At 47.7% G+C, this 27448-nt stretch overlaps 11 protein-coding genes across 12 annotated transcripts; 7 read left to right on the plus strand and 4 right to left on the minus strand.

Annotated features, from left to right (window-relative positions):
- Positions 1-1284: 1284 nt before the first annotated feature.
- Positions 1285-3495, plus strand: CNH00790 (Endoglucanase E-4 precursor, putative). Its single transcript, XM_572272.1, has 6 exons — positions 1285-1687; positions 1737-1856; positions 1907-1971; positions 2023-2633; positions 2678-3096; positions 3160-3495. The coding sequence occupies exons 1-6, from the start codon at positions 1364-1366 to the stop codon at positions 3391-3393; spliced, it is 1773 nt and encodes a 590-aa protein (XP_572272.1). The 5' UTR covers positions 1285-1363; the 3' UTR covers positions 3394-3495.
- A 979-nt stretch (positions 3496-4474) lies between these two features.
- CNH00780 (conserved hypothetical protein) lies at positions 4475-6666 on the plus strand. Of its 2 annotated transcripts, XM_572270.1 has the most exons (4): positions 4475-5359; positions 5411-6118; positions 6213-6230; positions 6295-6666. In XM_572270.1, the coding sequence occupies exons 1-4, from the start codon at positions 4688-4690 to the stop codon at positions 6367-6369; spliced, it is 1473 nt and encodes a 490-aa protein (XP_572270.1). In that variant the 5' UTR covers positions 4475-4687; the 3' UTR covers positions 6370-6666. The 2 variants fall into 2 exon arrangements, with proteins under 2 accessions (XP_572270.1, XP_024513319.1); XM_024657639.1 differs by having other exon boundaries at positions 5411-6230.
- Positions 6667-6791: 125 nt separating this feature from the next.
- On the plus strand, positions 6792-9055 carry CNH00770 (activator 1 41 kda subunit, putative). The gene is made up of 10 exons (XM_024657638.1): positions 6792-6915; positions 7089-7167; positions 7272-7351; positions 7449-7574; positions 7663-7815; positions 7939-8059; positions 8174-8294; positions 8404-8579; positions 8702-8913; positions 8966-9055. Exons 1-9 carry the CDS (start codon positions 6845-6847, stop codon positions 8864-8866), a joined length of 1092 nt encoding a protein of 363 aa, XP_024513318.1. The 5' UTR covers positions 6792-6844; the 3' UTR covers positions 8867-8913; positions 8966-9055.
- Positions 9056-9369: 314 nt separating this feature from the next.
- On the plus strand, positions 9370-11987 carry CNH00760 (expressed protein). Its single transcript, XM_572268.2, has 3 exons — positions 9370-10208; positions 10299-10832; positions 11008-11987. The coding sequence occupies exons 2-3, from the start codon at positions 10644-10646 to the stop codon at positions 11791-11793; spliced, it is 975 nt and encodes a 324-aa protein (XP_572268.1). The 5' UTR covers positions 9370-10208; positions 10299-10643; the 3' UTR covers positions 11794-11987.
- Positions 11988-12124: 137 nt separating this feature from the next.
- CNH00750 (hypothetical protein) lies at positions 12125-14612 on the plus strand (the record flags this gene model as incomplete). Its single annotated transcript, XM_024657637.1, has 3 exons — positions 12125-12508; positions 12590-12759; positions 12817-14612. The coding sequence occupies exons 1-3, from the start codon at positions 12186-12188 to the stop codon at positions 14610-14612; spliced, it is 2289 nt and encodes a 762-aa protein (XP_024513317.1). The 5' UTR covers positions 12125-12185.
- A 102-nt stretch (positions 14613-14714) lies between these two features.
- CNH00740 (mitotic check point protein bub2, putative) lies at positions 14715-16341 on the minus strand. Its single transcript, XM_024657636.1, has 8 exons — positions 16117-16341; positions 15945-16062; positions 15772-15879; positions 15536-15720; positions 15380-15470; positions 15256-15313; positions 15081-15170; positions 14715-14991 (listed from the first exon to the last, which is right to left on the minus strand). The coding sequence occupies exons 1-8, from the start codon at positions 16258-16260 to the stop codon at positions 14862-14864; spliced, it is 924 nt and encodes a 307-aa protein (XP_024513316.1). The 5' UTR covers positions 16261-16341; the 3' UTR covers positions 14715-14861.
- Positions 16342-16438: 97 nt separating this feature from the next.
- Positions 16439-18150, plus strand: CNH00730 (hypothetical protein). Its single transcript, XM_024657635.1, has 6 exons — positions 16439-16597; positions 16654-16689; positions 16760-16883; positions 17030-17127; positions 17213-17288; positions 17344-18150. The coding sequence occupies exons 1-6, from the start codon at positions 16568-16570 to the stop codon at positions 17472-17474; spliced, it is 495 nt and encodes a 164-aa protein (XP_024513315.1). The 5' UTR covers positions 16439-16567; the 3' UTR covers positions 17475-18150.
- Positions 17496-24040, minus strand: CNH00720 (histone-lysine n-methyltransferase, h3 lysine-9 specific, putative). Its single transcript, XM_024657634.1, has 14 exons — positions 23945-24040; positions 23765-23845; positions 23651-23713; positions 19119-23598; positions 18984-19065; positions 18738-18922; positions 18518-18672; positions 18436-18455; positions 18354-18356; positions 18286-18300; positions 18159-18229; positions 18028-18097; positions 17793-17947; positions 17496-17703 (listed from the first exon to the last, which is right to left on the minus strand). The coding sequence occupies exons 1-14, from the start codon at positions 23964-23966 to the stop codon at positions 17658-17660; spliced, it is 5448 nt and encodes a 1815-aa protein (XP_024513314.1). The 5' UTR covers positions 23967-24040; the 3' UTR covers positions 17496-17657.
- An 81-nt stretch (positions 24041-24121) lies between these two features.
- On the plus strand, positions 24122-25111 carry CNH00715 (hypothetical protein). Its single transcript, XM_024658713.1, has 3 exons — positions 24122-24520; positions 24574-24656; positions 24712-25111. Exons 1-3 carry the CDS (start codon positions 24162-24164, stop codon positions 24984-24986), a joined length of 717 nt encoding a protein of 238 aa, XP_024514626.1. The 5' UTR covers positions 24122-24161; the 3' UTR covers positions 24987-25111.
- CNH00713 (hypothetical protein) lies at positions 25066-26123 on the minus strand. Its single transcript, XM_024658714.1, has 3 exons — positions 25735-26123; positions 25436-25642; positions 25066-25365 (listed from the first exon to the last, which is right to left on the minus strand). Exons 1-3 carry the CDS (start codon positions 25779-25781, stop codon positions 25164-25166), a joined length of 456 nt encoding a protein of 151 aa, XP_024514627.1. The 5' UTR covers positions 25782-26123; the 3' UTR covers positions 25066-25163.
- A 1-nt stretch (position 26124) lies between these two features.
- CNH00710 (expressed protein) lies at positions 26125-27429 on the minus strand. The gene is made up of 5 exons (XM_572263.2): positions 27042-27429; positions 26617-26982; positions 26455-26563; positions 26337-26396; positions 26125-26280 (listed from the first exon to the last, which is right to left on the minus strand). The coding sequence occupies exons 1-5, from the start codon at positions 27381-27383 to the stop codon at positions 26165-26167; spliced, it is 993 nt and encodes a 330-aa protein (XP_572263.1). The 5' UTR covers positions 27384-27429; the 3' UTR covers positions 26125-26164.
- Positions 27430-27448: the final 19 nt, after the last annotated feature.

Below are 27448 nucleotides of genomic sequence, written 5' to 3' on the forward strand. Positions count from 1 at the left end.
GAGGGATGAAAGTGACCAGAAGATCCGCAGCAAAAATCCATCTCCTTTGGGGTCTCAGAAGGATAAAATTCGTACAATCACATGGCGCTGAGGGCGAGAAGCAGCTACTATCCTAAGACATTCTCTTTTTTATCCGACATTTGTCGCAATTTCTAGCTTTCCTTGGCTGGTGCAAGTTTGATGGAGAAGGAAGGAAAAAAGGCGGAGCACAAGAATATGCCGACGTGCCTCGTGATTTGATTAATTCGGATGTGTTCTTGTTTCATGCTGCGTTGTCTTGATCGGGAAAAGAGGAGACTGTATAGACTGCCCTATTTGGGATCTTATTTGTTGAATAATGGTTGTCGATCATCATGATCATGTATTTTTCGCCATCATAATATTATAGCAGCGAGAAGTTTGCTGTGCAGAGTGGTGGCTTGAAACTTAATAAGACGCGAGTATGGGTCGACTTTCCTGCTCCTCCATTCTCCTCCTTTTTAACTGTGCTTTTACATATTATGAGTAGGTGAGACTCACATCCTCGATTACGGCCTTATCACAAGTTGCAGAAAAGCTACTCACACATTATTCAAGCCTCCGTCATTGCTCACCACTTTTAATCACTACTGGCTGTTGCAGTGGTTAACTCCTTGAAAAGTAGATGGATCATTTTCGTTCACAGCCTCATTCACTATCTGTAACCACATTTGTCATTATCTAACAACATAAGCACAGCCACCGAAAGTCGACAGTTATTTGTAGAAGTCATGTCATATTCATTGCTATTTTTTTATTTTTTTATATATGTAAAGTCTTCATCTACATACGTAGTAATAAAAAATGAACGAGAGGTTACGAGACCCAAAGTCTCGCACGCGCTTGCCAATCTCGCCCAAATAATCCACGTTCCTTCATCGGCATCGCCATGAAAAACGCAGCTGTCGTCATACTCTCAATTTTGTCGTCGTCGCCTGCTGCGGCGGAGACGGAAGCGACAACCGGCAGATCTTTTCTTTCATTGCCTTACTTTGGATGCATGCATCGATGCGATCCCACAAAACTTCCTGCTCAGAGGAACAGAAGTCTCGTTTCCGACCATGCATGGAGGTTGGAGACTTCCTGCTGAATTTGCTTTACACTGTTCGCTGCTGGTTAGGGTTGCAATAAGGTACGAATACATGGATATGCCATTTTGAAGCACGACGGTCTCCTGCCGGGTACGGAAATAACCCGCTTTTGGAACATCATCGCAGTGGTCGTCGATTTGACCTGATATCACAGAAATGCATCCTTTGTTCACATCCCTTACTTACTTATTTATCGCCTTCCACTCTTTCTCCCTCTTCCGTCTCTCTCTTCCTTCTCGGCTGATATTTCAGCCATGCTCATCCCCTTCCTTGCCCTCGCTTCTCTGTCCCGAATAACCACAGCCCAGCTCACACCGTCTCCCACTTATTCTCCTCCAACCTCCTCTGCAGGACTCACAGCCTCCAGCGAAACACCCAACACACAATGGTCCAATATCCTTGGTAACTCCCTTTGGTTCTACGATGCCCAAAGGTCAGGTAGATTAGATGAAGGAACATATGGGAACAGAGTAGACTGGAGGAATGATAGCGCTTTAGAAGATGGGAGTGATTGGGGTTTGGACCTTGTCGGCGGATGGTATGATGCGGGTGACTACATCAAGGCGACATTTCCTTTGGTAAATCTGTTCTATTTATATTCCCCATGACCTAGACTAACCAGAATAGAGTTTTACCTTATTTGCGCTCTCCTGGGGGGCGTTGACGCATGGCCAAGGATATGGCCTTGCCAACCAAACAGCCTATCTCGATGGGACCTTGCGATGGGGTTTTGATTGGCTTATGAAGGTAAGGAAAGGCCTACATGTGGGATTGTGCTATAGAACTGATGAGAGCAGGCACACCCATCGGATGATGTGCTGTTTATCCAAGTTGGTTCTGGGGATGTCGACAACAATTACTGGCAAGTCCCTTCACTTGTACGCAGCCCAAAACAGATCTAACAATCACTCAGGGGCGGGGACCAGGACATTCCAAGTCCTCGCCCGGGGTACCCAATCAACTCTTCTTACCCTGGTACAGATGGCTGGGCCGCTGCCTCTGCCGCCTTTTCACTAGGTTCCCTCCTTTACACACCAGGCGTCTCGTACAGACCCACTTCATCGTCCTCTCCTCCAACCTCACCTTCATTGGAAAACTCCACTTATGCGTCTCAGCTGTTGGCACACGCTGAGTCGCTTTACTCTGTCGCCAACTCTACCACCCCTCGACAAACTTACTACGCGGCTTTAGGTGATGAAGTTGCCGCTTACGCCTCTTCCGACTGGCGAGATAACCTCTGTGCATCTGCTCTGGCTCTGGCACTGGCGACAAACAACTCTGCGTACTACGCCGATGCATACAACTATTATGTCCAATATGGGCTGTCAGGCACACATGAAGTTTGGAACTGGGATTCGTCACAGCCGGCAATTTATGTCATGTTTGCGGAAATTGCGAGCGCAAAGCCCGAGTTAGCGCAAGGAGCTGGACTCGACGTGAACTTGACTGGATGGCAGACTGAAGTCGAGAACTACTTTGATGGGCTTATCAAAGAGGATTTCAGTAATTCTTACTTGACCGAAGGTGAGCAAAATCCTTCCAAAAAGACCACTAGCTTACGGGAGTAGGGGGATTACTCTATTGGGATGGCGACTCTGACGAGGCGTCCTTGAACCCTGCCATGGCTGCCGCTATGCTCATGTTCAAGTACGCACCCATGGCCTCTTCAACCGACAAGACCAACTCTTACAATTCATTCGCTCAATCCCAACTCAACTACCTGCTCGGCTCCAACCCCATGTCAGTCCCTTACATCGTTGGGCAACACCCGAATTCCCCATCCAACCCCCACTCTGCCCCCGCTTCTGGTGGCTTCAACATAAATAATATCCGTGACGACCCTCCCACCGAGGCGCACGTGTTATATGGTGCGGTGGTGGGTGGACCGTTGAGCAGTGATCAATTTTGGGATTGGAGAGACGATTGGGTGCAGACGGAGATAGCATTGGATTATAACGCGATGATTCCAACTCTCGCCTCTATGCAGGTACGTCTTTGACTAGCTTCGCCTGGCATTTAAACGAGGGCTTGAGACTGACTCTATCTGTAGCTTATGAACAACACTGCCGATCCACCTTATGTCGACATCGCTGCAGGCACATACTCCATCCCCTCTGGCCAACCTTGTGATGCAGCTCTTCCATGCCGCGGTGGCGGCGGTCTTAGCGGTGGTGAGATTGCAGGGATTGTTGTGGGTGTTATTGTGGGTGTGGTCTTGTTGGTGATTGTGGGCGTTTGGTGGTGGTGGAGGAAGAGGGGAAAGAGATGGGGTAGTAAGTGGTAAGTAGGAAGCGAGGATTGCGGCGCAGTTTGGTGGACATTTGGTTTTTTGTTGTGTCATCATAATGGATTTATAAAGTCAAGCCTATGTATCCGTGTTTTTGTATTTCTTCTAACCATATAAGACTTATCTGTTGAGATTCAGTGCGTGACTACTAGGTACTTCCAATTTTACGTTTTGGTCGGACGAAAACCAAAATTCACATTTTACGTAAGTACCTTTTGGGCGTGTTTGTTTTGGTCGACTTCTGGGTTCGACCAAAACATGATTGTTCTCTCCCGACGAAAAACATCATTTGCCTTATAATATCTCCTCTTGCGTCATGCGATTTGTCCACCTTCATTATTATTATTATCTTCATTATTCATGGTCAATGTGAGATGCGGTAATAGATGATAAATATTGATGTATTACAAGAAGTACAGACGATTCGTTGACATGTCAGAAGGTTTGCATTCACATATGTAGGTTAGCAGTTGGCGACGACCTGGCGACGGCCGAAAAGTCCCAAGCTGTCAAACCTCATATGTCATGACTTATTCGCCCCACTTTCAATTTTGTCAATTTTGGACCAAAAGTTCATGCTAATTTTGGGGAAAACCAAAACGTAAAATTGAAAGTACCACTTATTTACTACCTGTATCGAGGGCCATCGCCGCCGGCTTCTGCGCGTCCATAATAATTAAATAATAATGACGTAACTTGTTCCGACTTCAGCGTTTACCTGGTGTGGTCAAACGAGGAAAGGTAGCGTACAACGGAATGCAAGCGGCCTGACAAACTGTCGGCATGTGTAGACAGCAGTGACCGTGAATGGACTGTTTAGGAAAAATGGGGAGTAGAGAGATGCTGTAGGCGTAAATGTCGCCCGAAAAGTGCACAGAAAGAGTGATCGAGCGAGCGAGTGACTTGGCGAGGACGTGCGAAATTCGGCTTTGATAACCGGCCGAATCCACCCAGGTGATACTGCTGAGTCGCTCGTAGAAAGTTATCTGATTGTATGGGATGCAAGATGGAAAAACAATGGGTGGGACAGGCAATGAATGCCGTATCCAAGGATTGAAGATGCATGCACTGTCAGAGACTGGTGGCGAAAATAGAGTCAAATCAATCAAATTGCCACTCTCAGGCTGCTGGAAGACTACCGCGCCATATTCCTCTCGATGCCTTTGTTGCTTGCTCCGTCATTTCTTAATATAATCCTCATTTTCACTTTACATCCACACAAATATTTCATCCCTTTCAATTCAATAAAACAACTCAATCAAGTTCATCAAATCAGGATTACTTAGCCGTTATGCCTACGGAATCCACAACTTCCGAGCCCCCTCTTCCCACATCGCACACACCTGCCGGTGTTGTCAAATGCTCCATCTGCGGAATAGGTAACCTCTCGCAGCCAATGTCCATCCCAGTCAGCGACTATTTTGGTGGATCAGCTGTCGAGTTTGGAGAGAGAGTGTGCGGGAGATGCGCACTGGCTAGAGGGCACGGCGAGTCTGACATTCAGAGCCAGAGCCAGTACGAAAACCAGAGTCGAGATAGGGAGAGGGGGTGGGAAAAAGAGTCTGAAGTGCGAGAGAGGGGGAGAGGAGGTGTGAAACAAGAAAGTGGGAGAACGCTGGACGATGTGCATGAGGAAAATGAAACCGCAGAGCGCAAAGGTATCGTACGCGACCTCAAAGCTCCCACATTTTCACAGTCCCTGCCTTCCCAATTGCCTCAGCCGTGGACCACTACCAAACCAGTGCCTTCGCCCCCTAGCAACGCAAGAGGGCTCGCTGCATCTCCGAAACCTGACGCTGCAACCAGGAGCAAGGAAAAGATGAATCAGCCTCCTAATCCACTTTTGGATATCACGAGGACGAGGGTACGCAGTATCGGCCGAGGACCACTTTACCCTGGTAGTGTTTTTAAAGGGACTCAAACGAGCGGTAGAAGCGCATACGATGTGGAAGTAAAGTTTCTGGTAAGCCACGTTTCATTCTCATTGACTAGATGACCAACCAGCCCCTCATAGGATGTGGATTTCGCCGATTCCACGTTATCCGGCTATCTCTCTATTTCTCACCTCACCGATTCTCATCCACACCTCACCACATTTTTCACCGGCGAAATCATCGGGCCCAAGTACGGTTTCATTACTGGCCCACGCTATGCTGCCACAGAACATGACGATCTCCGCCACTGGGGCCGTTTCGAGCAATTTCGCAGACCGTCGACTAGGGCAGACTTGGTAGGTGAAGAGCTGTTCTTAAGGGATCCTCTGCCAGATAGGTCTAGAGGCGAGACGAAAGGGAAAGAGAGGGATTTTGTGTTTCTAAGGATCAAGGAGCAATTTTTGGTACCGGATCACAAGGTGAAGGATATCTCAGGAGCGAGTTTTGCGGGATTTTACTATATCATGGTTGACATGGCCCCGACCGTTACTGTGCCCGTCTCTCAACCTGCGACGCCTCTTTCTCCAACCTTCAAATCACCTTTTGTCCCCGGGAGTCCTGCTATCAGTCGTCGAATGTCGGGTACGGCCATGCCTGCATTGGGGCTCGGGATGGGTATGGGTTTAGGGGCGACTATCGGTGCCGGCGTGGGGCCGGGGATGGGCATGGGAGGGGAACAGGTCAGCGGGATCGATAGGACTCGACCTGCCAGACCTTCAGGCACGAGGAAGGAGAGCGGCGGGCGGATGAGGGAGAAGGAGGTCCGAGGTGAACCTACGATTCGCGGGGTACGTCCTTATCAAGAACTCACTCGTTCGCATCAGTGACTAACCCGTTGGCTTTATTTAATCTTTTGGGATCCTTGGGATTCAAACCATCTAGTATTATTTCCATTCACTCGTAAGTCAAACTTACATTAGCAGTCATTCGTGTTGCACATATTGACTTTTATCTTTTTCTTCAGAATCAAGAGCCATTCCAAGAACTTTTCCTCTCACATGTCCCGCAGAAGAGCAAGTACGCATTCGAGTTCCGCTGAAGGGTGAACCTTTCGTCCAGTCTTCAAAGGTTTTCGATACTATTGATTGCCCCAGATCATAGTAATCGTATTCAGCTGATCAATCGCATTTTCCAAAATCACACTCCGCTCACCTGGATTGGTTTAACGACGCGTCGTATATGTAGCTTCGTTTTGTAAGGATCCCATGATTGATCCTCATATTAGTTTTTTGTTTTGTTTTGTTTGCTTTTTTGCTTGTTTGTTTACTGGTACGACTTCTCTATGTGATTTGTGATTGTAGTATGATCACCTTAATGCATCTGTTATGTATTGTTCCTAGACGTCTTCAGCTATCCTAATACTCAGACGATGAACAAGCCCCCCGTGACTAACTCGACGCGACTTTAAATCACCTATAAAACCACGCGACTTGCCTGTCTCCATCGACAAAAGTTCCAAAAGCCATCTTTCACATTCCTACTCTTACTAATATTCAATCCATTTAGTTGAAAACATGTCGGCATTCGCTCCCCGACCAGTCGTTCCTATTAAAGATCCTAAACTCCAGCCCTGGGTCGAAAAGTAGTACGTCCCTTCTTCATCTTCTTACCTTTCTCTTTCCACGATCCTCCACATTCTCTTTTCCGCTACGCACGTAGAAATGTTGCAGATTTTAGGACGAGAAGGAACTGGGACCGACTGGTAATGAACAAGAATGCTAACTTGATATTTCCCTTCCTTTCCACTGCCATGATTAGTCGTCCGAAAACAATCGATGATGTCTCAAGCCAGGACAACACCGTCGCCGTCCTTCGAAAGGCCTTAGCTTCAACCAACGTGAGCTCAACCCCTAATCATCACATAATATGCAATATCAAGCGATAGAGAAGCTAGTAAATCGCATGAGGATGAAAGAAAAAACTGATGGGTGAGGTGTGTAGTTACCGCATATGTTGTTTTATGGTCCTCCAGGGACTGGAAAGACGAGTACGATTTTGGCTTTGGCTCGTCAGCTTTTCGGGTACGTGGTCTTTCACCATTTTTCCCTGCCTCTTCTGATCCATTATGCTAACCGTATCTAACCACGACGCTTTCTTTTTCCATTTCCCATTCGATAGCCCCGACCTATTTCGTGCGCGAGTGTTGGAGTTGAATGCGTCTGATGAACGAGGTATCTCAGTAGTAAGGGAGAAGATAAAGAGTTTTGCGAGGGAAACACCGAGGCATGCTCCTGCTGTATCTTCGTATGTCCAATTTCCCTTTCCATGATATCTACTGTACTATCTCCGGGGAACAATGTGCTCATGGAATGGGAATGGGGGGGAATTGTAGAGATGGCAAAGAATACCCCTGCCCACCGTTCAAGTTGATCATCCTGGACGAAGCGGACTCCATGACGCAGGATGCGCAATCGGCGTTGAGAAGAATTATGGAGACGTATTCAAAGATTACTCGATTCTGTCTTGTGTGCAATTATGTTACAAGGTGCGTTCCATTTACACATCCATTCATCCATTTATCCGTCCATTCTGCTTGGGTTTGGCAACGACAGAGAAATGGAAGGGGAAAGAGTAAATGAGTGGCTGAATAGCTGATGATAGGAAATAGGATAATTGAGCCCCTCGCGTCAAGATGTAGCAAGTTTAGGTTCAAACCACTCGAACAGGGGAGTACAAGAGCGAGAATGGAGATGATTGCAGAGAATGAAGGTGTACAAACCGATCCCGGAGTATGTCGTTGGTCCCTCTTTATCTCTATCCTCTTCCTTTACCCCCTTTTTTCCTTCTAACAGCTCGCCTTCCCTTTTTCTTTTTGTTTCTACGTACTGACCTCAATGGGATAGGTGATTTCGCTTATTCTTGAACTTGCTGGGGGTGATTTGCGAAAGGCGATTACATACCTCCAAACAGCTCAGAGATTACATAGTTCAATCGAGCCACCTATGCCTGTCTCTGCTCTATCCAGTATGTGCTTTTATTTTTTGTATTGCAGCGGGCTTGTATCGGGCAGTTAACCGTGCGAGGAAGAGGAAGATCTCGAAAGCTGACTTGCATCGTCTTCTTGTATCTCTAGTACACGAAATATCTGGCGTTGTCCCAGAAGATCTGATCACAGATCTCCTCGCTGCGATGGGCGTCGATAGGCAAACTGGGATCGATCACAGTCTGGCAAGAGGATTTGATGGTGTTAAGATTGCTGTGACGCGAGTTGAACGGGAAGGGTGGAGTGTAGGGCAAGTGCTTGAGCAGGTGGGTCTTATTTGTTGCCTTCTCCTTTTTTCCTTTCTTTCTCATACTTTATTCCATTTTATTCCCATATACGGAATATCTAGGAGCAGAACTGACTGAGCGTTGAAAAAATGAAAATATAGATCCACGACACTCTCATACCCATTCCAAGTATCCCAGCCATTCAAAAGAGTTTGGCCGGCATTGCAATCGCAGAATGCGATAAAGGATTGTGCGAGGGAGGGGATGAAGAGTTGCAGCTTTTAGATTGTATGTTGAGAATTAAGGATATCATGGGTAGACAATAATAATGAACCGAATGAGCGCTTTATGCTGCTACACGTGCCTAAAACTAGTATGTATACGCAAGATCCCAAGAGGACAGAACTAAGACACCGTTGTGAAAGTCGCACTCCGGAGTATTAGTTTGTTGTAGATTGGAAAGGGGGCTTTCTCATGAAACAGACAGATCACAATAGACATTTGAGACATGCGTGTATCATGGAAGGCATAGCGGAAGATAGATGAAGGTTAGGTTATACTAGCCGGGAATACAATTGTTCAGCCGGGTAACTAAATAAATTGCACGGGCAAGTGCAGGAGAAGGACGGGGAAGGGCGGAAAACAAACAAAGGAAACAAACAAATAGGCGTTATGGATCCCGGCGAAAAAGATAGTGCCACTCGCGGCATTTCATATGGATCCCCCTCGAAACTTGCCTAAAAGGGTAATTTTCCGCCCCATGACGGATCTCTGCTTACGCTGGTGCTTTTTTGGTGCACCCAAGAATCCCCGATGCATGCCACTTATATCTGCACATCCATTCGAGCAAGAGCCAGCTAGACATCCCTTCTTTGGGTTGGTGCGTTAGTGCTGCGTGCTGCGTGCTGCCTCCTGCTTTTGGTTTAGAGTATACAACACACAGGTCAACAATCAACAATCAACAATCAACAATCAACAACAGACAACAGATCGATCTTGTCGGCTCAGCCAGCAAGTCAACCAGTCAACACCTGAATAGCAGAGAGCAGAAAAGAGTGTCTACCCTCCGCTTTTTCCTGTCGCCTTTCTTAGCCACCAGAGGTCAACATTCCCATTAAAACGTTGAGCGGATCCCAAGTCCTAAGGGCATCATTTGGGTTCTTTTTTCCCTATCATAATAAGAAAAAGGCCACCCCGTGTCAAATCGCGTTTTTTATCGATAATCTGGCGATCCGGGAGTGAATAACCTGCAACCCGCTCCATCCTCCCCATTCAGCTACCGTTTACACACTCCCACTCAAGTCACAGCATCTCCCATCGCCACACAACCAATCCGTGTTCGCTTTTTTGCTTGATATCTTTTTTTCCTTAACGCCGGGAAAAGATATATAGTGTGATTAAGAGGATTGCCGACTTGCCCCGATTATACCATAATCGCATAGCATTTCGACGTCTTAGCCCTCTTCCAAGACACAGGGCAGCCAACAAGGACGCACAGCTGTGTTTCATCACTTGGCGCTTTCTCCGCTTTCATTTCGGAAATTTCGCCTCCGCACATCTCTCCGCGTGCGCGCGTATAGTTTGGACAAAGTGTCCAAATAGAGCGCAGACAGTAGCAGCTGTTCAAGTTGCCTCTCTTTCTTCCAGCGAATCATCAAATCAGTCCTTGTGAGTGATCTCCGCGTTTTGAAAGCTTCTTGCGACTTGCGACTTGCTATTTTGGGGACCGGTTTTTCGCTGATACTTCGATACGCGTAGAAGGGCAAAGCTGTCAGAGCAAAAGACTGAAATAGTCCTTTAGAAGTTGATTTCGGTTCGACTTCTAATTTTTTTCATTGAATCATACATCTCTTCGACACCCTTCGCTCCACGTCCGTCATGAACATTGATCACTAGTGCGATTGTCGAGGACTCGACATTAATACTCTTCGCTCTGGTGTTCTGAACAAATCGCATATATTACATCGCATCATCTGCCTTTTTTGTCAGCAACTCTGTCCGCATCGCCACTTCTCCCATTACCTGTTTATTAACCCATCACTCATCGCATACACATTCGCATCCATTCTTAACAAATCATTTTCGTGACTTTAATAAGCAATCATGTTACATCCTGCGAAGATACACAATACGGATTTCCCGACCAAGCGTCTTCGCTCTTGTCTCTCTCCTACGCGTACGCGACATCATTCGCCATCTTTCCTTCCTAGTGGCGAGGCGGCAGTGGCGGTTACGTCGTGGAAGCGGGTGAAGACTGTGAGATGGCAAGAGGAGAATGGGTGTGCTGTCGCTGTAAGTCACTTCCTTCCTTTGAGACATCCAAGTCGCGCACAGGCTTTTTTTTTCCTTGCGCGTCATTTATTTCTCCGCTGGGGTTCCTTTGATTGCGTCACATTCCCCCGCGTCTTGTCCCTTTTTTGGTTTTTTTTTGTCTTGATTTTGAGCATGGGCTTACATAAGCATTCAGTCTTTCCACGATACATATTCGCACGAAGAGTACGACCGTACCCCACTGGAACCGCCTACCTCCGCCGAGAGGGACTGTGTCTTTCCCGAACGAGGCTCCAGATGTCTTTCTGGCCCACGAGAATGCTTTTTTGGAGATTTCTCTGATGAAGAAGAGGATCTTCCCCCATCCGCTTCTGATTTTTCTGATTCCTTTATTATCCACACTCCGCCACCTACCGAGACCAATTCTGACGATGGGGAACACTCTGTCCGACAGGGATGTGATGTCGATGGTGAGGGAGAGATGCAAGACGGGGAAGATGGGTGGGATGAGTGTATGCAGAGGAGAAGAATGATGTTTGCGAGGTTGTGTACCAGAGAGAATGGGGATAGGCATCCCGAGTTTGAGGGGTATAGGTCGTTGTCTGCGACGTTGGCGGAATTGTTGAAGAGTGTGGGGTGCGATGATGAAGATGGCTCGATCCAAGAGCATGGGGATGAGCAAGCCCTCGAGGAAGATGGCGATGGCGAAGAAGTGAGACAAAGTAGAAGTCGAAGTCTCAACATTTTTGGTCTTCCCACTCTCGCTCAAAGATCAGTGACACCGACACCAACAGGCACACCATCCCTCGTGTCGACCGAAGAGAGCGATACAGAGTATACCATCGCGAGCCCCAGTATGGGTACACCGGCGGATGCGTTAAGCTTGAACGGCTTTGGGTTTGGGAATGAGAGTATGTCGTTGGGGCAAAAGGCGTTGCCGATAGTGATGGTTGAGAGGGCGCAAGAGGTCGGGATGCGATAGGAGAGGAATGGAGCGAGAGTCAGTGAGGAGTTGGGAGGAAGGAGGGGGAAGGGGAGAGGGAAGGATACATTTGTTTTAGAAGGTTTGCATTAGAGCATTAGGCGCCCGTTTTTGGGACGATTTTTTGGCGTATATTTGAGTACAAATAGTTACACAGCATAGACACGACTTGTTATGACATGACATGATTACTACTATACATCCGTCGATAAACCTAACTAATGTACTAGTATTATCTCGATCATAGGAGGCGAAGAAGTGAAAAATAAATTGTCGATTTTTTTTTGTCGCCACTGAATTTGCCGATTGCCGGTGGAGTACGACCACGACTGAGTAATACATCTCCCATAATAGTTGTCAATTTTCACTTCATTTCCCCCCCCCAACTAAACATGCCAGCCGCCCTCTCCCCTTCCCTCACTCCCTCTCTCTCCTCCGAGGCCCACTCGCCCATCCTCCGCCTCCCTCCAGAACTCATTGACCACCTCCTCACCCTCGTCCCCGCCTCTCTTCTTCAGCTAACGGCCCTTTCCCTCCTCAAAGTCTTCCCGGAACACAACATCTCCAAAAGACATCTATGGAAGCATATAGTAGTCTATAGGGCCGGGCAGTTGATGCCTCTTTGGAAAAAGCTGAAGGAAAATGAGGCGATGAGAGTTGGAGCGAGGACATTTGCGTTGCAAAGCTGGCAAGGGGATGCTGATATTCTCAACAAGTGTGTCTTTTATCCATCTCGACCTTGAATTAATTACCATCTGGGAATGAGAGAGAGATAAAGCTGATTTTTATGGGGTAGCGTGATGCGTCGGCTGGATAATATCAATACGCTGATGCTCAATATCGGCACGAACTTTGCGCCGGAACATCTTCAAGAGATGTTTGAGGGGCCACGTATGAAGTTGGAGAGGATGGAGTTGCGGTTCAGGCCGTATGTGGAGCAGGCGAGCTATTATCAGTTTTTGGCTGGTCAGTCGCATCGCTGTCTTTCACGCTACCAAAGGAACTTGACTGATGAGAGTGTAGGGTCGTATTTTGATACAGCTATAGAGACACTCACAAGGCAATGGCCTGTCTGTCCCAACTTTACGCATATCAGTATTGTCCAAGACCTCCCACCTCGCTCAACCGCCCCAAACACTGCGCGTAACTCTGCCACTTCATCACTGGCCAGTTCTTTCGCCGATCTGCGTATGGCTAATACAGCGCCCGCTTCAACCGCTCCTTCGTCCGATAGTGAAGAAGCCTCTGGCGTGTCTACTCCACCTACTTCGGTAGATGACCCCGACCTGAACCCTACTGACGCCGGTCGGTCAAAAGCATACACCGGTCATGGTCCGTTTGGAAATCCGTTCTTGAACGAAAAGCTTGGGATCACTCGACCAAAGCATTTTGCCCAACCGATCGTATTCTTTGACATACAGTGTTTGGCAAACTTTGGGGCTGCGGCTGTAGCGGCCAATTTGACACATTTGAGGTTACGCGTCCCTTCGAGGGATTTGGCGAGGGTGTTAATCATGCCGCCTCCGAGAGGGAGTTATAATCAGGCGTTATTCCCAGAATTGAGGTATCTGGATATATCCACGACCAACGTTCGTCTCGACACTACACTCTCAGCTCTTCTCAAGCAATACTCAAAGCTTGAACATCTTGTCCTCGACCGTGTCAACCTCTTTGGGTTTACGGCCCGTGAAAAGGGGTTAGAGTTGTGCAACGATCTAGGCATGGTGATTGTCAACGCTGGTTTGACAAGATCCAAAGAGAAGGAAAGACAGATTGCAGCTTGGGAAGTGGCAGAGCGTGTGCGGATGGCAGAGGCTACTGCAGAAGCTGCCAGGCAGGTCGAGGTCGGTCAGAGGGAACAAGATGAGCATCAAGGCGATAGAGAGACGGAAGAGGACAGGAGGGCGAGGGAGGCGCAAGAGGAGATTCAGAGGAATCTCGAATTGATGCGGTCCAGGCGTGGGCACCGGTCTGCGGCTCATTCAACATTCTCTTTACGAGAACGTCGTCGCGCAGGCACATCCGCATCTACCGCTTCATCATCAGCCAACAACCTGCCCCTCCCCCCTCAGGACAAGCTTTACATGGTTCTCCCACCATTACCGACCCTGAAAACCATCTGTATTGGTGGTGAAGCGCATACCTTACCGGCGAACAAGGTCGCACAGTGGGAAGATCAATTTCATGCCGGGTGGATGGAAGGTCTCGAGAGGATATTGGGATGGGCGACCCATTTGGCAGATAAATATGATCGAGGGAAAAGGAAGGCGGAGGAGTGGGTGGTGAAGGAGCGAGGGAAGAATGGAAGCGGTTCAAACTCTACTACTGGTACAGGCGGAAGTAACGCTGCAAAGGGAAGGGGGAAGGGTAAAACCTCTTCGTCTTCCTCTTCTGCTGCTGCTGCCAAAGTACTTCCGAAACCGCCCACCGACATCCGCCTCTTCCGTTTCCCTCTTCCTTCCGAAACCATTTCCCGTCGTAATAATGAAGGCGAAGAAGAGAATGACGAGACTGAACATGGGAAACCGGGGCCGTTCAATCTCACCTCTGGCCTAATTGAAGTCGTCCCTTCCTCCCCTTCTGACCGCTCCTACCTCAATCCGTACCGGGAAGCTCTCGCGGATGCCCAGCTTTACAAAGATAGACAAGAAGGGGTCGGGGCGCCGTGTGTTTTTTGTACCATCCCAGATTGTGAAGGTCCTGCAAGGAGGGGAGCGGAGGGTGAGAAGGTTGATGGAAGGGGAGGGATGGGAGGGAAACATAGAGAGGAATGTGGGCATATGGTTGGGAGACGGACATGGGGATGGGAGGGGCTTTAGGCTTTAAAGGAGAAAGTTGTAGCGATTACTATCTTTTTTAGATTTAGATGTATGATATGCAGTACTGTAAACCAGGTTTGAAAAAGTATTGGGGGTCGTCATGTCGTTACATCGTTGATAGGCGTTCGTCACAAAAAGTATAAAAAACACAATTATGTCCTAGAGCAAGTAATATTTCCCCTCAACCCACACATTCCGTTCAAGTCGCTCGGTCCATCGGGGCTCTCTTTGTCGTCCATTAGCTCCCATTTAACAGGAGAAAGGATGAGCTACTAGTTCTCGGTACAGCTCCTCCGGGATATCTTTCACGAGGGCAACGGTCACGCCGATGACGGGCCGTGCCTCTAGCGGGGGAAATGTTCGAAGGATTTTCATCGGTCTGGTTGATTATTTCATCATTCGTTAACTGAGTAACGCCGCATATTTGGCATGAAGAGGAGGAAATAAGTGAAGTGGTGAGAGACGTACGAGGGCGTATCCATCAAGTCTTGACGTATAAGCAATAATTGGGCGATAACACAGAGTATGTTGAGATGCAAGCCAAATGCCAAGAGGAAACTGAATCCCGAATAAGCCATCAGCATAGATACGTATTTAAATAGTTGGGATTTGAGATGAGGAGAAGGATATAAAAGGGACGTACTCCCATAGGCGAAGGACTTCTTCCAAGGGCGGCGTACAGGCGCAGAGTGTCATGACAGCTAAAAAGATGATAGTGGTCAGTCGCTGATAGTCATAGCTTGTAAAAGACATAAGAGAGGACGTACATGGGAAAGCATAAATCTCTGCTTTGAGGTTCTTGCTCGCTAATCTATCATATAGCTCTGGGTCAACTACCTCTAAGCACTTATCCAACAGCTACTTTTTAATCAGCTCACAAATCTTTCGCTTTATACCTACTAGGAGCAGATATAGTAACGTACAGTAAGACCTTTGTGGACACCTTTCAAAGATGGTTGTACATAGAGTGGACAACCGTTCTCGATGAATGTTGAGAAACATTGAAAAGCCTCGAGCTGAGAGGGCATGGTGAACAGGAAAGGAGCAGAGAGGACGTTCATCCCTTGTACGTATTTGAATGGCTGGGATTCATCTTCTGTCTCCGCGGCTACAGTTCCAATCAGCACCTTCTTCAATGTGCAGGTGTAAGCATGCGTGCAGGTAATCTTCCAGACAAAAGCTTCCAACAACCTAATCAACATGTCCTCTTTGACTTTGCCCTTGAATTGAGTATCTGTCGCCAGTGTCCGGAATGTATCGTTTTTGACTGTCTGAATGGTCAACCGCTCCTGTATCGTGGACATAGTAGCTTGAAAACGAGTATAGACTGACTTTTGTGGCTATCAGAAGAAGGGCCCATGGACACCCAGCGTAGATAATCTTCTGCCTGGAGGTTGTCCACTTTGAGCAAGAGCTTCCATATTCTCGGACGAAGTGGAGGGCGACCAGGCTAAACATCGTAGTGAGCATATCCCTGCAATATTGTTGACAGACTAAAACATACGACTTCTGGTATACCCTCCGTCAAAATTATTCTGCGTATCCTCTTGAGGCCATCTGAGATTTCGGATGACGATCGATGCCGTGGGATGAGAGCAGGGCTGAGTATGGAATGTAGGGAGCCGTATATCTCTGTTGATGTGGACATTGAGTGTTGTAGAAACAGACAATTCGCTAGTTATACGAGACGAGAAGAAAGTGATTACCCTGAATGGAGATGTAAACGAAGGACAACGGCAGTAACAACAACAACAAATCCATCGCGACTTGGAACAGGAGTCGGCTCGTTTTCTCTTTCCGTTCTTTCACTTCTTCTGTATTTACAACTCGTACATTCCAGCCTATCCCCATACCTCACGCCCACTAATTTGCTCCAGTCGCATGTCCACATTGTCTTGATAAGCACGACTGGGAACGTCAATGTCCCTTGGCCCTATACACTCCGTTCGCCAGCGATGCTCCACGAAGAGTTATCCACTGACATGGTGTGTATCCCAAGTATCCTTGTTTTTCATGCAAAGTAACCAATATCATATTACAGGACATGATCACTCAGCTGCAGGATGCCATCCTAGATGTAAGCTCCCTTCCGCCTGATTATTCAAGTGCCACCAGTGGCTGACCTGGTCTGCCCTCAATATTCCTAGCTATTAACGATCACTTCAACGTCAATCGAATATATCACCAAACGCACCCAGTTCGAACAAACTTCCATATCTATCCCCACGACCCTATCAACCCCGAATGCAGCTAACCGAGTGGAGTATAAAGGTGTGTGATGGGTTTTGAAACATTTGGAAAGGCAGAGGATCGGAAGATTGGTGGATTGGGTGGTGCTCACGTCAAACAAAGTGGACGATAGGAGGGGTCCTAGGTACTCGCTCAGTATGATTGATGAGCTAATGGACAAATTTCAGCTGCTATTGAAACCTTTGTCGCCGACATCATAAGAAGATCGAAAGATATCCAACATCTCATCGATGGACTCCCTAGGCCCGGAGACAGCTCTGAACGGGTACATCACTACGATTTCTCTTTCCATTCTTGGGCATGGAGAATCAAAACAGAGTGCGGCTGACATTCATAATGATTGTGTATAGGCGCAAAGATTAATAGAATTGCAAGATGAGATCAAGATAGCGAATGAAGAATACAGACAGGTCCTTGAGCAATCCAGTAAAATGCCTCTTCACTTTGCATTGCGGGGCCAATTGCTGACGGGTAATTGTAGAAGAGCTTGTGAAAGAATTGCAGCTTGCCCTCGATCACACCCTAGGCGAATCTCCCAACGATATCAGTATCCAATCGGCAAACTATCCAGCCGGAACGCCATACCATAATCAAAACAATGAAGCCAACTGAGCCGGCATTAGAATAGAGGCAGCAGCATGCGCAGATGGTGCATAGATGCAAAACAAATTGCTAAATCAAAAGTGGCAACATGGGGCCAAAAATATGACTATTCATACAAATAAATTTCGCCGCAGGGGAATGCTGTCCTTGTTTATTGGCCAACTCCTTTGTCGCAATACAATCTTCGCCCAACTAGGAGCCGTAGTTGAACATCCTTCCATCACAATTCTTCGCTCCGCTACACATTGCCCCACCCGATCAGCATCCTCCTTTTTTTTACGACAGGGGCGCCTTGGACAAGAAGGAAACAGCCAAATGTGCACTTACCATCGACAGATATCCTTCACTTCCACCGGGCCTTTGTCTGAATTCAAAGCTATCATCTCTGGCGGATGTGCCGAAGCAGATGTTTTAGACATCTGTTTCTTGCCCTTATTTCCCTTCTTCTTTTTGACAGGCTCTGGGGATGGAACGTCGTCATCCTGTATGTCGGCATAGACATCGTTAGCATCCACATCTCTCAAGGAAAACCAGAAGCTAAAAAAGGATATATGAGACGTACGGGTATACCCTTGTAACTGATACAAAGTTCTTCGTGCTTTTTGATGTCTCGACGAGTAAAGATCACAAGCCTATGAAACGGTATTTAGTGAAGTTCTGTGACACTTCTGACTCTTAAAAATGGCGACATACAATGGTCGTTCTGGATGGAAGTCCTTGACATATGCTTGGGTAATCGCCAAATTGGGATCACATGAGTGATTCTTAAAGTTCATTTGATCAGTATCCAAATTCGAATCAAGAATTCCGAACCTCTCACAAAATAGCGAGTGAACTAAGACAGTGGATCAGCTTCTGGTCTCTTTTTCAAGTGGGCAATAGGCTTACGTTCTATGATCAGTAAACACAAGATATAATACAAGTCGTCAGTAATTCAACAGCTTTCTGCCCAAGACCAATATACACGTACCCCATAATGGAAAGCATCCACTAAATTTGTGCATCGTCAGCCTTGTTCCTGTTGGTCCCTTGCTTACGAGAAAGAAACTTACCACTATATGCATTGTAAGCATCTTCTTGGCTCTCTCGCATTGCAGCCTTGGCTCTCATTTTCACCGCTTCAGCTAGCTCTGCGGCGCGTTTATCAATCTTCTCCAACCCCTTGGGTGGGTGCCGAATTTGCCATCCGTCGAGGTCGAAAACGTATCTGTGGATAAGCGTCAGCGTCAAATGTCATACAGTGTGAAGAGATGTACAAGGGAAGGGACGTACGTTCGACCAATGGCGGTGTAGGTAACTCCTCGTCGTTCACTTTCCGCCTCCCTAATCAGTTCTCCTGTGTAACTGCCGATGTATGTTCCACTTGGTATGAATGACCGAGCGCGGATACCCCAACCTTTTTCTTTGGTCTTGAAAATCTCTATTCCGGTATCCTTGGCACGGCCTCGTTGGATAACCTAACATGAAAATAATCATTATTAAGAAATGATATAATGGACAGTATAGAGGCCAACTGACGCGATTCATACACTCAGGAGGACATCCACATAGCTCGTTACACTCCCAAATGGAAGCAGAGTTTTCTCTGATTTTGCCATTTCTATCACAATATCAACTCAGAATACGGTGCACCCGATAGTCAAAACGACTCACTCATCATATGCGAAACCTTTCAAGCCCAGATCATAAAAGTAAAGCTCTTGCCTCTTTACACAAGTACAAGTCTCAGAATCCGGATCGCAAGGTCCATCACAATCGCACCCCAAACCTAGCTCTGGTGGCGGTATACCGTCCGGATATAACATAGTATCTGAATACACAAACTCAAAGTCCGGCGGACCACCATCTGCGTCGACCTCATTCGTCACCTTGATATCATCCCCACCCGACTCTTCCATTGACGTAGACTGCATAATATATGCCTCAAAGATGGCACGATGCAGAGCCGGGTTGGATCGAAAAGTATGCTTCTGCCTGTTCCATGGATCGATGGTACGCGTACCGAAATTGCGCTTGGCTTCTCGAATGCGCTCGGGAGGAGGAGGAGGATCAGGATGTTGGAGGAACAGGGCAATGTCAGATGTATGTGAGTCAGAGTCCGTAAAGTACTCGTTATCATTTTCTTCAATGGGCGCTCCCTTTGACCGGGGCTCTGAGCGAGAAACGATAGAGAAAACGCGAGGACTTGTGAGCTTGGAAAGATCGGCACCGAGCTTCTCCGCACTCTTCGGACTCAACCTCTTCTTTGAAGATTCGTCAAGCAGGTCATCAACATCTGACAAATGGTTCTGTGCGATGTGGTGCCATTGCTCTCTGGTAAGTTTCTTGGGCCTACGTTTGCGCTTTTGGGGCAGCAGTTCAGCTTTGGCAGATGGCTCAGAGGAGGTGCGATTGGCATTCGGAACGGGAGAAACAGCAGAAGACTTGACAAGAGGGCGCTGGTAGCTATGTTTTGCAACAAATCCGCCTTTGAAAAGTGTCTGCAACGGCTGTCGCACATGCGCAGGCCGATCTTTGAATAAGAAAGGCGGTAGAACAGGATTAGAGTGGTCGTCGCTGGACCCCTCCTCTCCATTGCTTGATCCCAAATTCACACCATCATCATCCCTTTGTGTTTCTGAATTATCTTGGGGTTCGGGAGCGGCTTTCCCCTTTCCTTTCCTTGAAGGCCAGTTGAGAGGAACATCATCCTCACTCTCGCTTCCATCACTCTTATCCTTGCTGCGTTGCGCCTTTTGCTTCCCATTTATCTTTATGGCAGACCGTCGGATAGGTACATCTTCACCTGGCTGCTCTAATATCTTTTGAGTCTGAGAGGGCGTGATAGACACATTCCTAAACCGTGAGGTGAAAGTAGAAATTGGCCCAACGGGGGAGCTACCGTGTATAGAGACATCATCCAAATCCAGACGGACTTGCTCCACTTGCTCTTCGACAGCATCATTTTTCCCGGTTTTTCTGACTAGCAACCCACCTGTCGAATCATTTCCGTCGTCATCATCCATACGCTCTTCCGGCGTCTCCCTCGGTATATCTAAATTAATCGAACGACTAAGCAATGAAGGCGTACTGGATGAGCTGGAAGAATTGACTGGTGGTCCCAAGCCGGCAGTAACAGATAGAGGAGTTGTAGTTGTCTTAGCAGCTGAGGTGGGAGTAGCAAACTGGGGAGTATAAAACGCTGCTGGTTGATGATTGATTTTGATGGCATCCGTCGTCTTCTTGTTGTCATTTGTTTCTTTCTCCATTGCGGCAGCGACGTGTCCATTTTCAGGCGCGATAGCCCACGCTGGTTTGCTCCTCTTCACAACTCTCACCTCCCCATCAGTACTTGCACTGATTCCTGGACTTGGCGGCCGCTTTCTGTTTTCGCCATCCGCACGAGGGATCGAGCGAGTTCGAGATTCAACGCCCATACGTCCTTTATACTTTTCCAGGTTTGCCGAAATCTTCTCCAAATCTGCCATTCGTCTTCGCCTCAATTGCTCGTTCTCTTCTTTCGCCTTTTCCTTCTCTCGAGCCTTTTCCTTTTCCCTCTCCTTCTCTCTTTCCTTTCCTTTCCACTTCTTCTTGGCATGTGTATTCAAATGCGAAGCGGCGAAAGAAGGACCGAAAGGTTGCGGATTAAGCCAAGAATTGACTTCTATGCCGCTGCTATTGCTGGTATTAGTCGTCGGGAGCGGACTTTGGGGTATCGACTGCGTCGACTTGTGATGCGATTTTCTACCGAGTCCGGAAACCGAATCGCCCAGGGTGCTTGAGCTGGAGACAGACGATGCAGCAGATTTAACGCTTGACTCTTTGGACGATGACCCTAGGTTCTTCTTCGACAAAACAGATAAAGCTGACGGAAGAGGTGCTGGGTTCTGTGGCTGCGCAGCAGCCTGATCATCGACATTTCCGATAGTCACACCTGATGCAAAGAGTGAAGGCGCTGCTGTTGGCTTAATTTTTGAGCCTACATCAATAGGTAGCACAAGATGCGAAACTGCTCCAGTAGTTGTTATCCGGGGTGATGATGCCCGGCCTTTTGATCCTTGCGACAACACGTCTCCAACTGCTCCCGTCTCGGTTAAAGTATCCTGACCCCCAATTGCAGACGCAGCGCGAAAAAGTGGATGAACTGTTGGACCCGACTTTAAAAAAGGAGCATCTTCAGGTGGAGTCACCGAGGGGGACACAGTCGTGGATGCAATAGCGGTTGTAGGAGGCACTACAAATGTTCCAAAATCAGCGGAAGATGGTCCTGCGTGAACAGTGGTTCCCGCGGCCTTCTTATCAGCTTCTCCAGTCCCATCTGATGTCCCTGCCGGATATGACAAGGAGGCCGCAGTCTGGGAAGTTGTCGGAGCAACCACACAATCGCTTGTCTGGCTCTTCCTTCTAGAAGGATGTATCTTTTCTCTGGTAGGTGAGGTTGTTGCTGACTTTTGAGCATCTTGTGTCACGTGCACTGTTGTCGATGCTGAAGTGGATTGGGAAGGCGATGGTGATGAAATTGTGACGTGGGAGGGTGTGGCGGCCTTTGTCGTTGTTTCCCTAGAATGGGAAGATATGGACGATGTTGTCGACAATGGATGTATTTTATCTTGATTTTGAGCGGCTTTTACTGCTCCTCCGGAAGACTGGATAGGTCCGGAAGCTTCAAACGACGATGGGCGACAAGGAGAAGTTGGCGATCGAACAAACGGACGTATGGCCATGGCCGTGGCCAATGTACTGGTTCTTTGCGGGATACTTGAGGTCTTACCTGCACTGGAGGGCTTTTGTGGTAACGCATTAAGGCCAGTCGATTTAGTTTTCCGATTTGAGGCCACATCGTAAGTTGATAATGAAGATCTTGAGGGTGTACTTTGGCCAGTACCAGAAGAAAGCGCCTTGGATTTCTTCTCCCTCTTTCCTACGCCTTCATGAGATGGCGACCTTGGGTGAACTTGCCTTTCTGGCTCTGAGGGTAGAGATAACGATGGGGCTCTAGCTGGTGGGTGAGTTGATGAAACAGAAGTCGTTTTTGAGGGACCGGCAACATTGTCACTCGTAGCCACACGACTAGGTAACAGTGTCCGAGATGTCGATCTCGACGAAGCTGCTGAAGATTTCCCAGACGTAGCTGATAAATTAGAAGAAGCGTGAAATGGCCTTGTATTCGTCCACAAACCATGGGTACTTGAAGGGGAAGGCGCTTGTTTGGAGTCCGTTTTCCTTGGCGATTCTTTTTGGTTAGATGATTTTGTGGCTTCTGAAGCGGATTGAAGAGTTGATGGTTCAGGACCAGCTGGAGAAGATGTAGCGGGTGAAATGAATACAGGCATCACAGGTAAACCTGCTGCAGAAGTTGATGGAAGTGCAGAAATTGAAGAATCTGCAGGAAGGATAGTGGATGCAGAAAGTGTAAAGGAATTTGGAAGTGCTGGTGTAGCTGAAGGCGGTAAAGATAGTGTAGGATAGGGAAGTGAAGCGTGTAAAGGTATTGAAGGTATGGTGGGCGAGATGGCTGATGAAGCAGCCGGTACAGGGGAGAGTATCAAGGGCGCTGGAAGCCCTGATACAGTTACAGGTGTTGACTGTGTTGGCGGTAATGGAGGAGTTGGGGGTCTTGAAGTGGGAGACGCAGTACCGGCAGATCTGCAAGGTGTCGTACGAGACGAAGGTGACTGTTGGGATATCAAAAGGTATCGTCTGGGAGGAGAATTGATGGCAGATCTGCTAGAGGAAGCGACAGCAGGTTGAGCCCCAGAGACCGATTGGGGTCTGTTTAAATTTGATGTCAATGAAGACGTTCTAGATGTGGTTACCGCCGCTTGAGCAGCACTAATCCCATTACTCTGACTAACAATGTTCTCCCCATCGAGTTTCATTCCATTCGGTGCCGCACGATCCTCAACTAAAGGCGGACTAGGCAGCTCTCCTGTCTCTCGAGAATGATTTTCCAAAAGACCGGTGATATTCTGATCTTCTGGTGAAGAAGACGAATTTGCTATAGACATAAATGGTCTTGGACGCCGTCCAGGGCTTGGTTGCTTGTCTGGTAGTCCCACTTGCGCTACCCGATCGGGAGTCGAATTCGGGCCGGGAGGGAAATTAACGAATTCGACGGCGTCATCAGAGTCCGACAGTGTCAAGTCTACTACGGCTGTGATGCTGTTTGTTAGTAGAATAATAGAGTACTGGCATAATAATCTTACTAGACTCTCTCATGAACGTCAACGACTTCTTGTATGACCGGTCTTTACCATCACTCGGTTTGACTAGATACTGATGTCAGCAATTCGCCCATGATAGGTGAGCTTGGAACGTACCTCTTCCATTTGCCGGTAATACTGAGAGATCGTCGTCCGAGTCTGAACTATCCACTACCAACGGATTGTCGACAGCACCCACTACAAAGATATTGACGAATTGCGACGACAGTTGATGTCAGCCGGTCAGCTCTGATCCACTGTCCTACGTATTGATATTGATTTTTGGGGTGTACCTACCTTCCGAGCTGGCGCCTGGCATTTTTAGAGCGCAGTGAGAGAAAAGACGAAAAGAAATGAGGTTTGCAATGTACCGAGATAAGATGAGAGAACAATAAAGTCAACCTTGCCAAAATCGCGTTAGACAGCCGCCTCTCAAAACGCGAAGAAGTTCAAAACAAACCTATACTCTGCATACGCTATTCTATTATAATCATCCATAAATTCCTCACAAAACATGGTCAACAACGGCTCTAATACTTCCAAATCCAGTCAGGCTAAACAACCCAAGCAAAATAGCCCCAAAAAGCAGCCGCAGGTCCCTAGACAGCCAGACCAGCCTCAGATCCTCAACAAAGATCTTTTTCAGCGGATTAACTACACATATCAGGCTGCCATCTTTTTGCAGGATGTCGGCGGCGGTGCAGGACCATCATCATCAATATCTGTTGGAGATGGAGATGTACATTTGGTGACGGATAGAAAGGGTAAGAGACGGGCGGTCGAGCGTGCAGGGGATCAAGGAGCGTTCAAAAAGCTGGCAAGGATGGGTATGAGAGAAACCAAAACTATGGTCGTGCACAATCAACTCAAACTGTGAGATTGCATACTTGTCCATGATGTGATGGCACGACACTGATATCAAATAGTGACCCATCGCTCAAGAGGTCTATTTGCCGGGTTTGCTCAACTGTCCTCATCCCAGGACTTACAAGTCGTATACGAAATCGACGTGAGTTCTCCTAACTCTTCGGTCATACATCAGGCTGAGTCTCTGCAATCCTTAGCCAACCGAAACACTTTTAACAAGACAAACCAAACATGTCTCACATGCTCCGCCTTCCTGTCTATCCCATCCCCACCCGTTGCTCACCACAATAATCCAACAGAAAGCTCGGTTGCACAAGATCAAGATCCTCTTGACGGCCCTGTCAGAGCAGCTAGAAGGAAAAAAGTAACTAGAAGTAAACCCGCTTTCCACGAGTATGAACGTCGAGATGAAAGGACGAAGGGGCATGTGCTCTGGAAAGGCGAGGAGAAAGTTGGAAGGTGGGGTGTTTGACCCCGTCGAGAAGCCCGTCAGGGAGGAAACTGCAGCAAAATGATAGGGAGGATGTGTAACAGACCTGAATGATGGCGTACCTTAAGATGTACATGTCACTTGCCTATTGGTTAGGGTCCTATTTATGTCTTATCCATAAGGCAGCTGTCCCAATTTCAAACATTTACTAACCCCTAACTACGTTACATGCCGACAAGTCAAGCCTCCACAAGGGCATAACAAGCACCCCATTCCATAACCACAACACAATACTCTATTCCACCATGCTGGTCGACCACTGTGTGATGCGTCGCCGGGATACCATCGCTCGTATTTGCAGTTACCTTTATCCCCGGCTGCAGAACTGGCTTCTTCAGGAGACCTGTCTATGCCAGAATGACTAGGAGAGGGACGAGATGATCAACGAGGACTCTTATCGTAATAAAGAGGAATAAGGAGAATATGCTCACGCTACCGCTAAAACAGTTTCGCTTCCCATAACAGTACCGCCACTAGACACGTCGTAACTCTCCCTTCGTCCACCTCCTTGTCGGCCTTGCTTGGCTTTTTGCAACTTATTAAATGGTTGGCTTGTGGTTACCATCCTCTGAGTGGGAAGGGGAGGAGACCGGATGTATGCTGGAGGAGGTGAACCGAGTGGCGCACGAGGGAAACCACTTTTTTATGAGGACATGAAGGAAAAGAGCGTTAGTCGCTTCTGCTGGGCCAAATCGTTTTCTTACAAGATACATGATTAAAAATAGCGTACATTCCTGCTTGAACGCTTGAAGTTGACATTTTTGGACAGCTCTGCATTCCCCTAACCCCGATGAAATATACGGATGATAGATGACGCCTGGCTAAGGATCTAGCTTTTTATAGAACGATGACCCATGGGCATTCTTCTATCTGGCTGCGACCCCTTAAAGATTTGCATTCCGCTTAGAACTGAAGATCCCCGAATTCCCATCCAAGGCTCACCGAGGAGGGGCTTCGGTCAAAGGATCTTCCACAAAGGATTGCCATCATCATTTCTAAGTTGAATTTCAAGAATGAGCTCCTGGATCTTGCCGTTTGCTGCTTGAAGAACCTTGTGCAGGTAGGTGGCTTAGAAGAGAAACATGTAGAGGACAGTTGAGGATGGAGGAAGTGGAAGTTACAAAGTAACGTACATCCACAATAGCGCAATTTGATATTATCTAGAATGCTCCAACCTTGACTCCATTGTCGAGCAACGCCTTTCTTGCCGCTCCGCTGAAAACTGATTTCCAAAGTTCATCTCTTACTTCAGGAAGAGTGAGAAGTGTTCTTGTCTCTGCAATGTTTGTCAGCTCCGACGCTCATCAAGATCGAGAGGAAACAACGACGTACTGCTATCTTGATGTCCAATGTCGAGCAAGAGGACGGTATCTTTCGAGATCTTGATAGCGCCTGCAGCCCATCAAGAAATATAAAAGCAGGAAGCAGTCGATGAGAGATGAGGACGTACCTTCAGCAAGAAGCTTGCCTACTCGAGCAGGAGTACCAACTGCGATAGACACCTTTGTCCGTTCGAGATATTTGATCTGGTCTGCGAGTTTAAAGTGTTTGGCAAAGAGCTATGCGAAAATGAGTAACATAGTCAGAATGTCTGGCTCACAAAAATACCAACCTTGGCTACTTCACCCTTCCCCTTAACACCTCTAACTCCTCTAACGATATCCGCACATCTCAGCCCACTTATCCCAAGGACAATAACAGCGGGCGCTCCATTTCCCTTGGGCTCCTTCTTACCCTTCGTCAATTCAGAAATCCTCTGCTGAAGAGGTTTGAACGCATTGCTTGGGTCGGCCTTGGGTGCCGGATATGTTGGTGGTTCCAGCAGGTTGGCAGGGGGAATAAGGACCTCTTCAATCTCGATAGCAGAGGATGAGGGGAATGATTCTCGAATAGAGCGGAGGAGGACGGAGGACAGATCGGTGGTAGCGAGATGAGTTGGGGCGGTCGTTGATGGTACAAGTTCAGCACCTTGTCTTCTCTACGGCAGTATGGCATGTCAGTGCACATCTTTTCCGCTGTTATAAAATATGGTCATACCTTGGCTCTTCGCTCCTTTTCTTTCTCCTTCTTTCTTCGCTTCTTCTCAGCCTTCGCCGCCTCTTCGTCCTGCTCTCCTTCATTCTCCACATCCTCGGCTTTTCTCTTCTTCATTTCCGGCACAGGGCTCATAGCAATCTCCGTCTCCTCCCCCTCAAGTACTAATGGGCTCTCATCCTCTGACGCCTGGTCCCGCTGTTCCCCTCCGTCAAATTCCGATGCAACGTCGGATGCAGCATCTTCGATATCTGAAGATGCGAGGAGGTCGGGATCGAGTTCAAGGCCGTCATCGAGATCATCACCTCCTGTCTTGATAGTTTTTTCGGTTATCTCCTGAACCATGCTGTCGTTCTGCCAGGGGCGTTGTATTTCTCGATTAGCAAAAGTTACTTTGCAAAATCTTTACC

This window comes from Cryptococcus neoformans, assembly GCF_000091045.1.
Source record: "Cryptococcus neoformans var. neoformans JEC21 chromosome 8 sequence".
NCBI classification, from domain to species: Eukaryota; Fungi; Basidiomycota; class Tremellomycetes; order Tremellales; family Cryptococcaceae; genus Cryptococcus; species Cryptococcus deneoformans.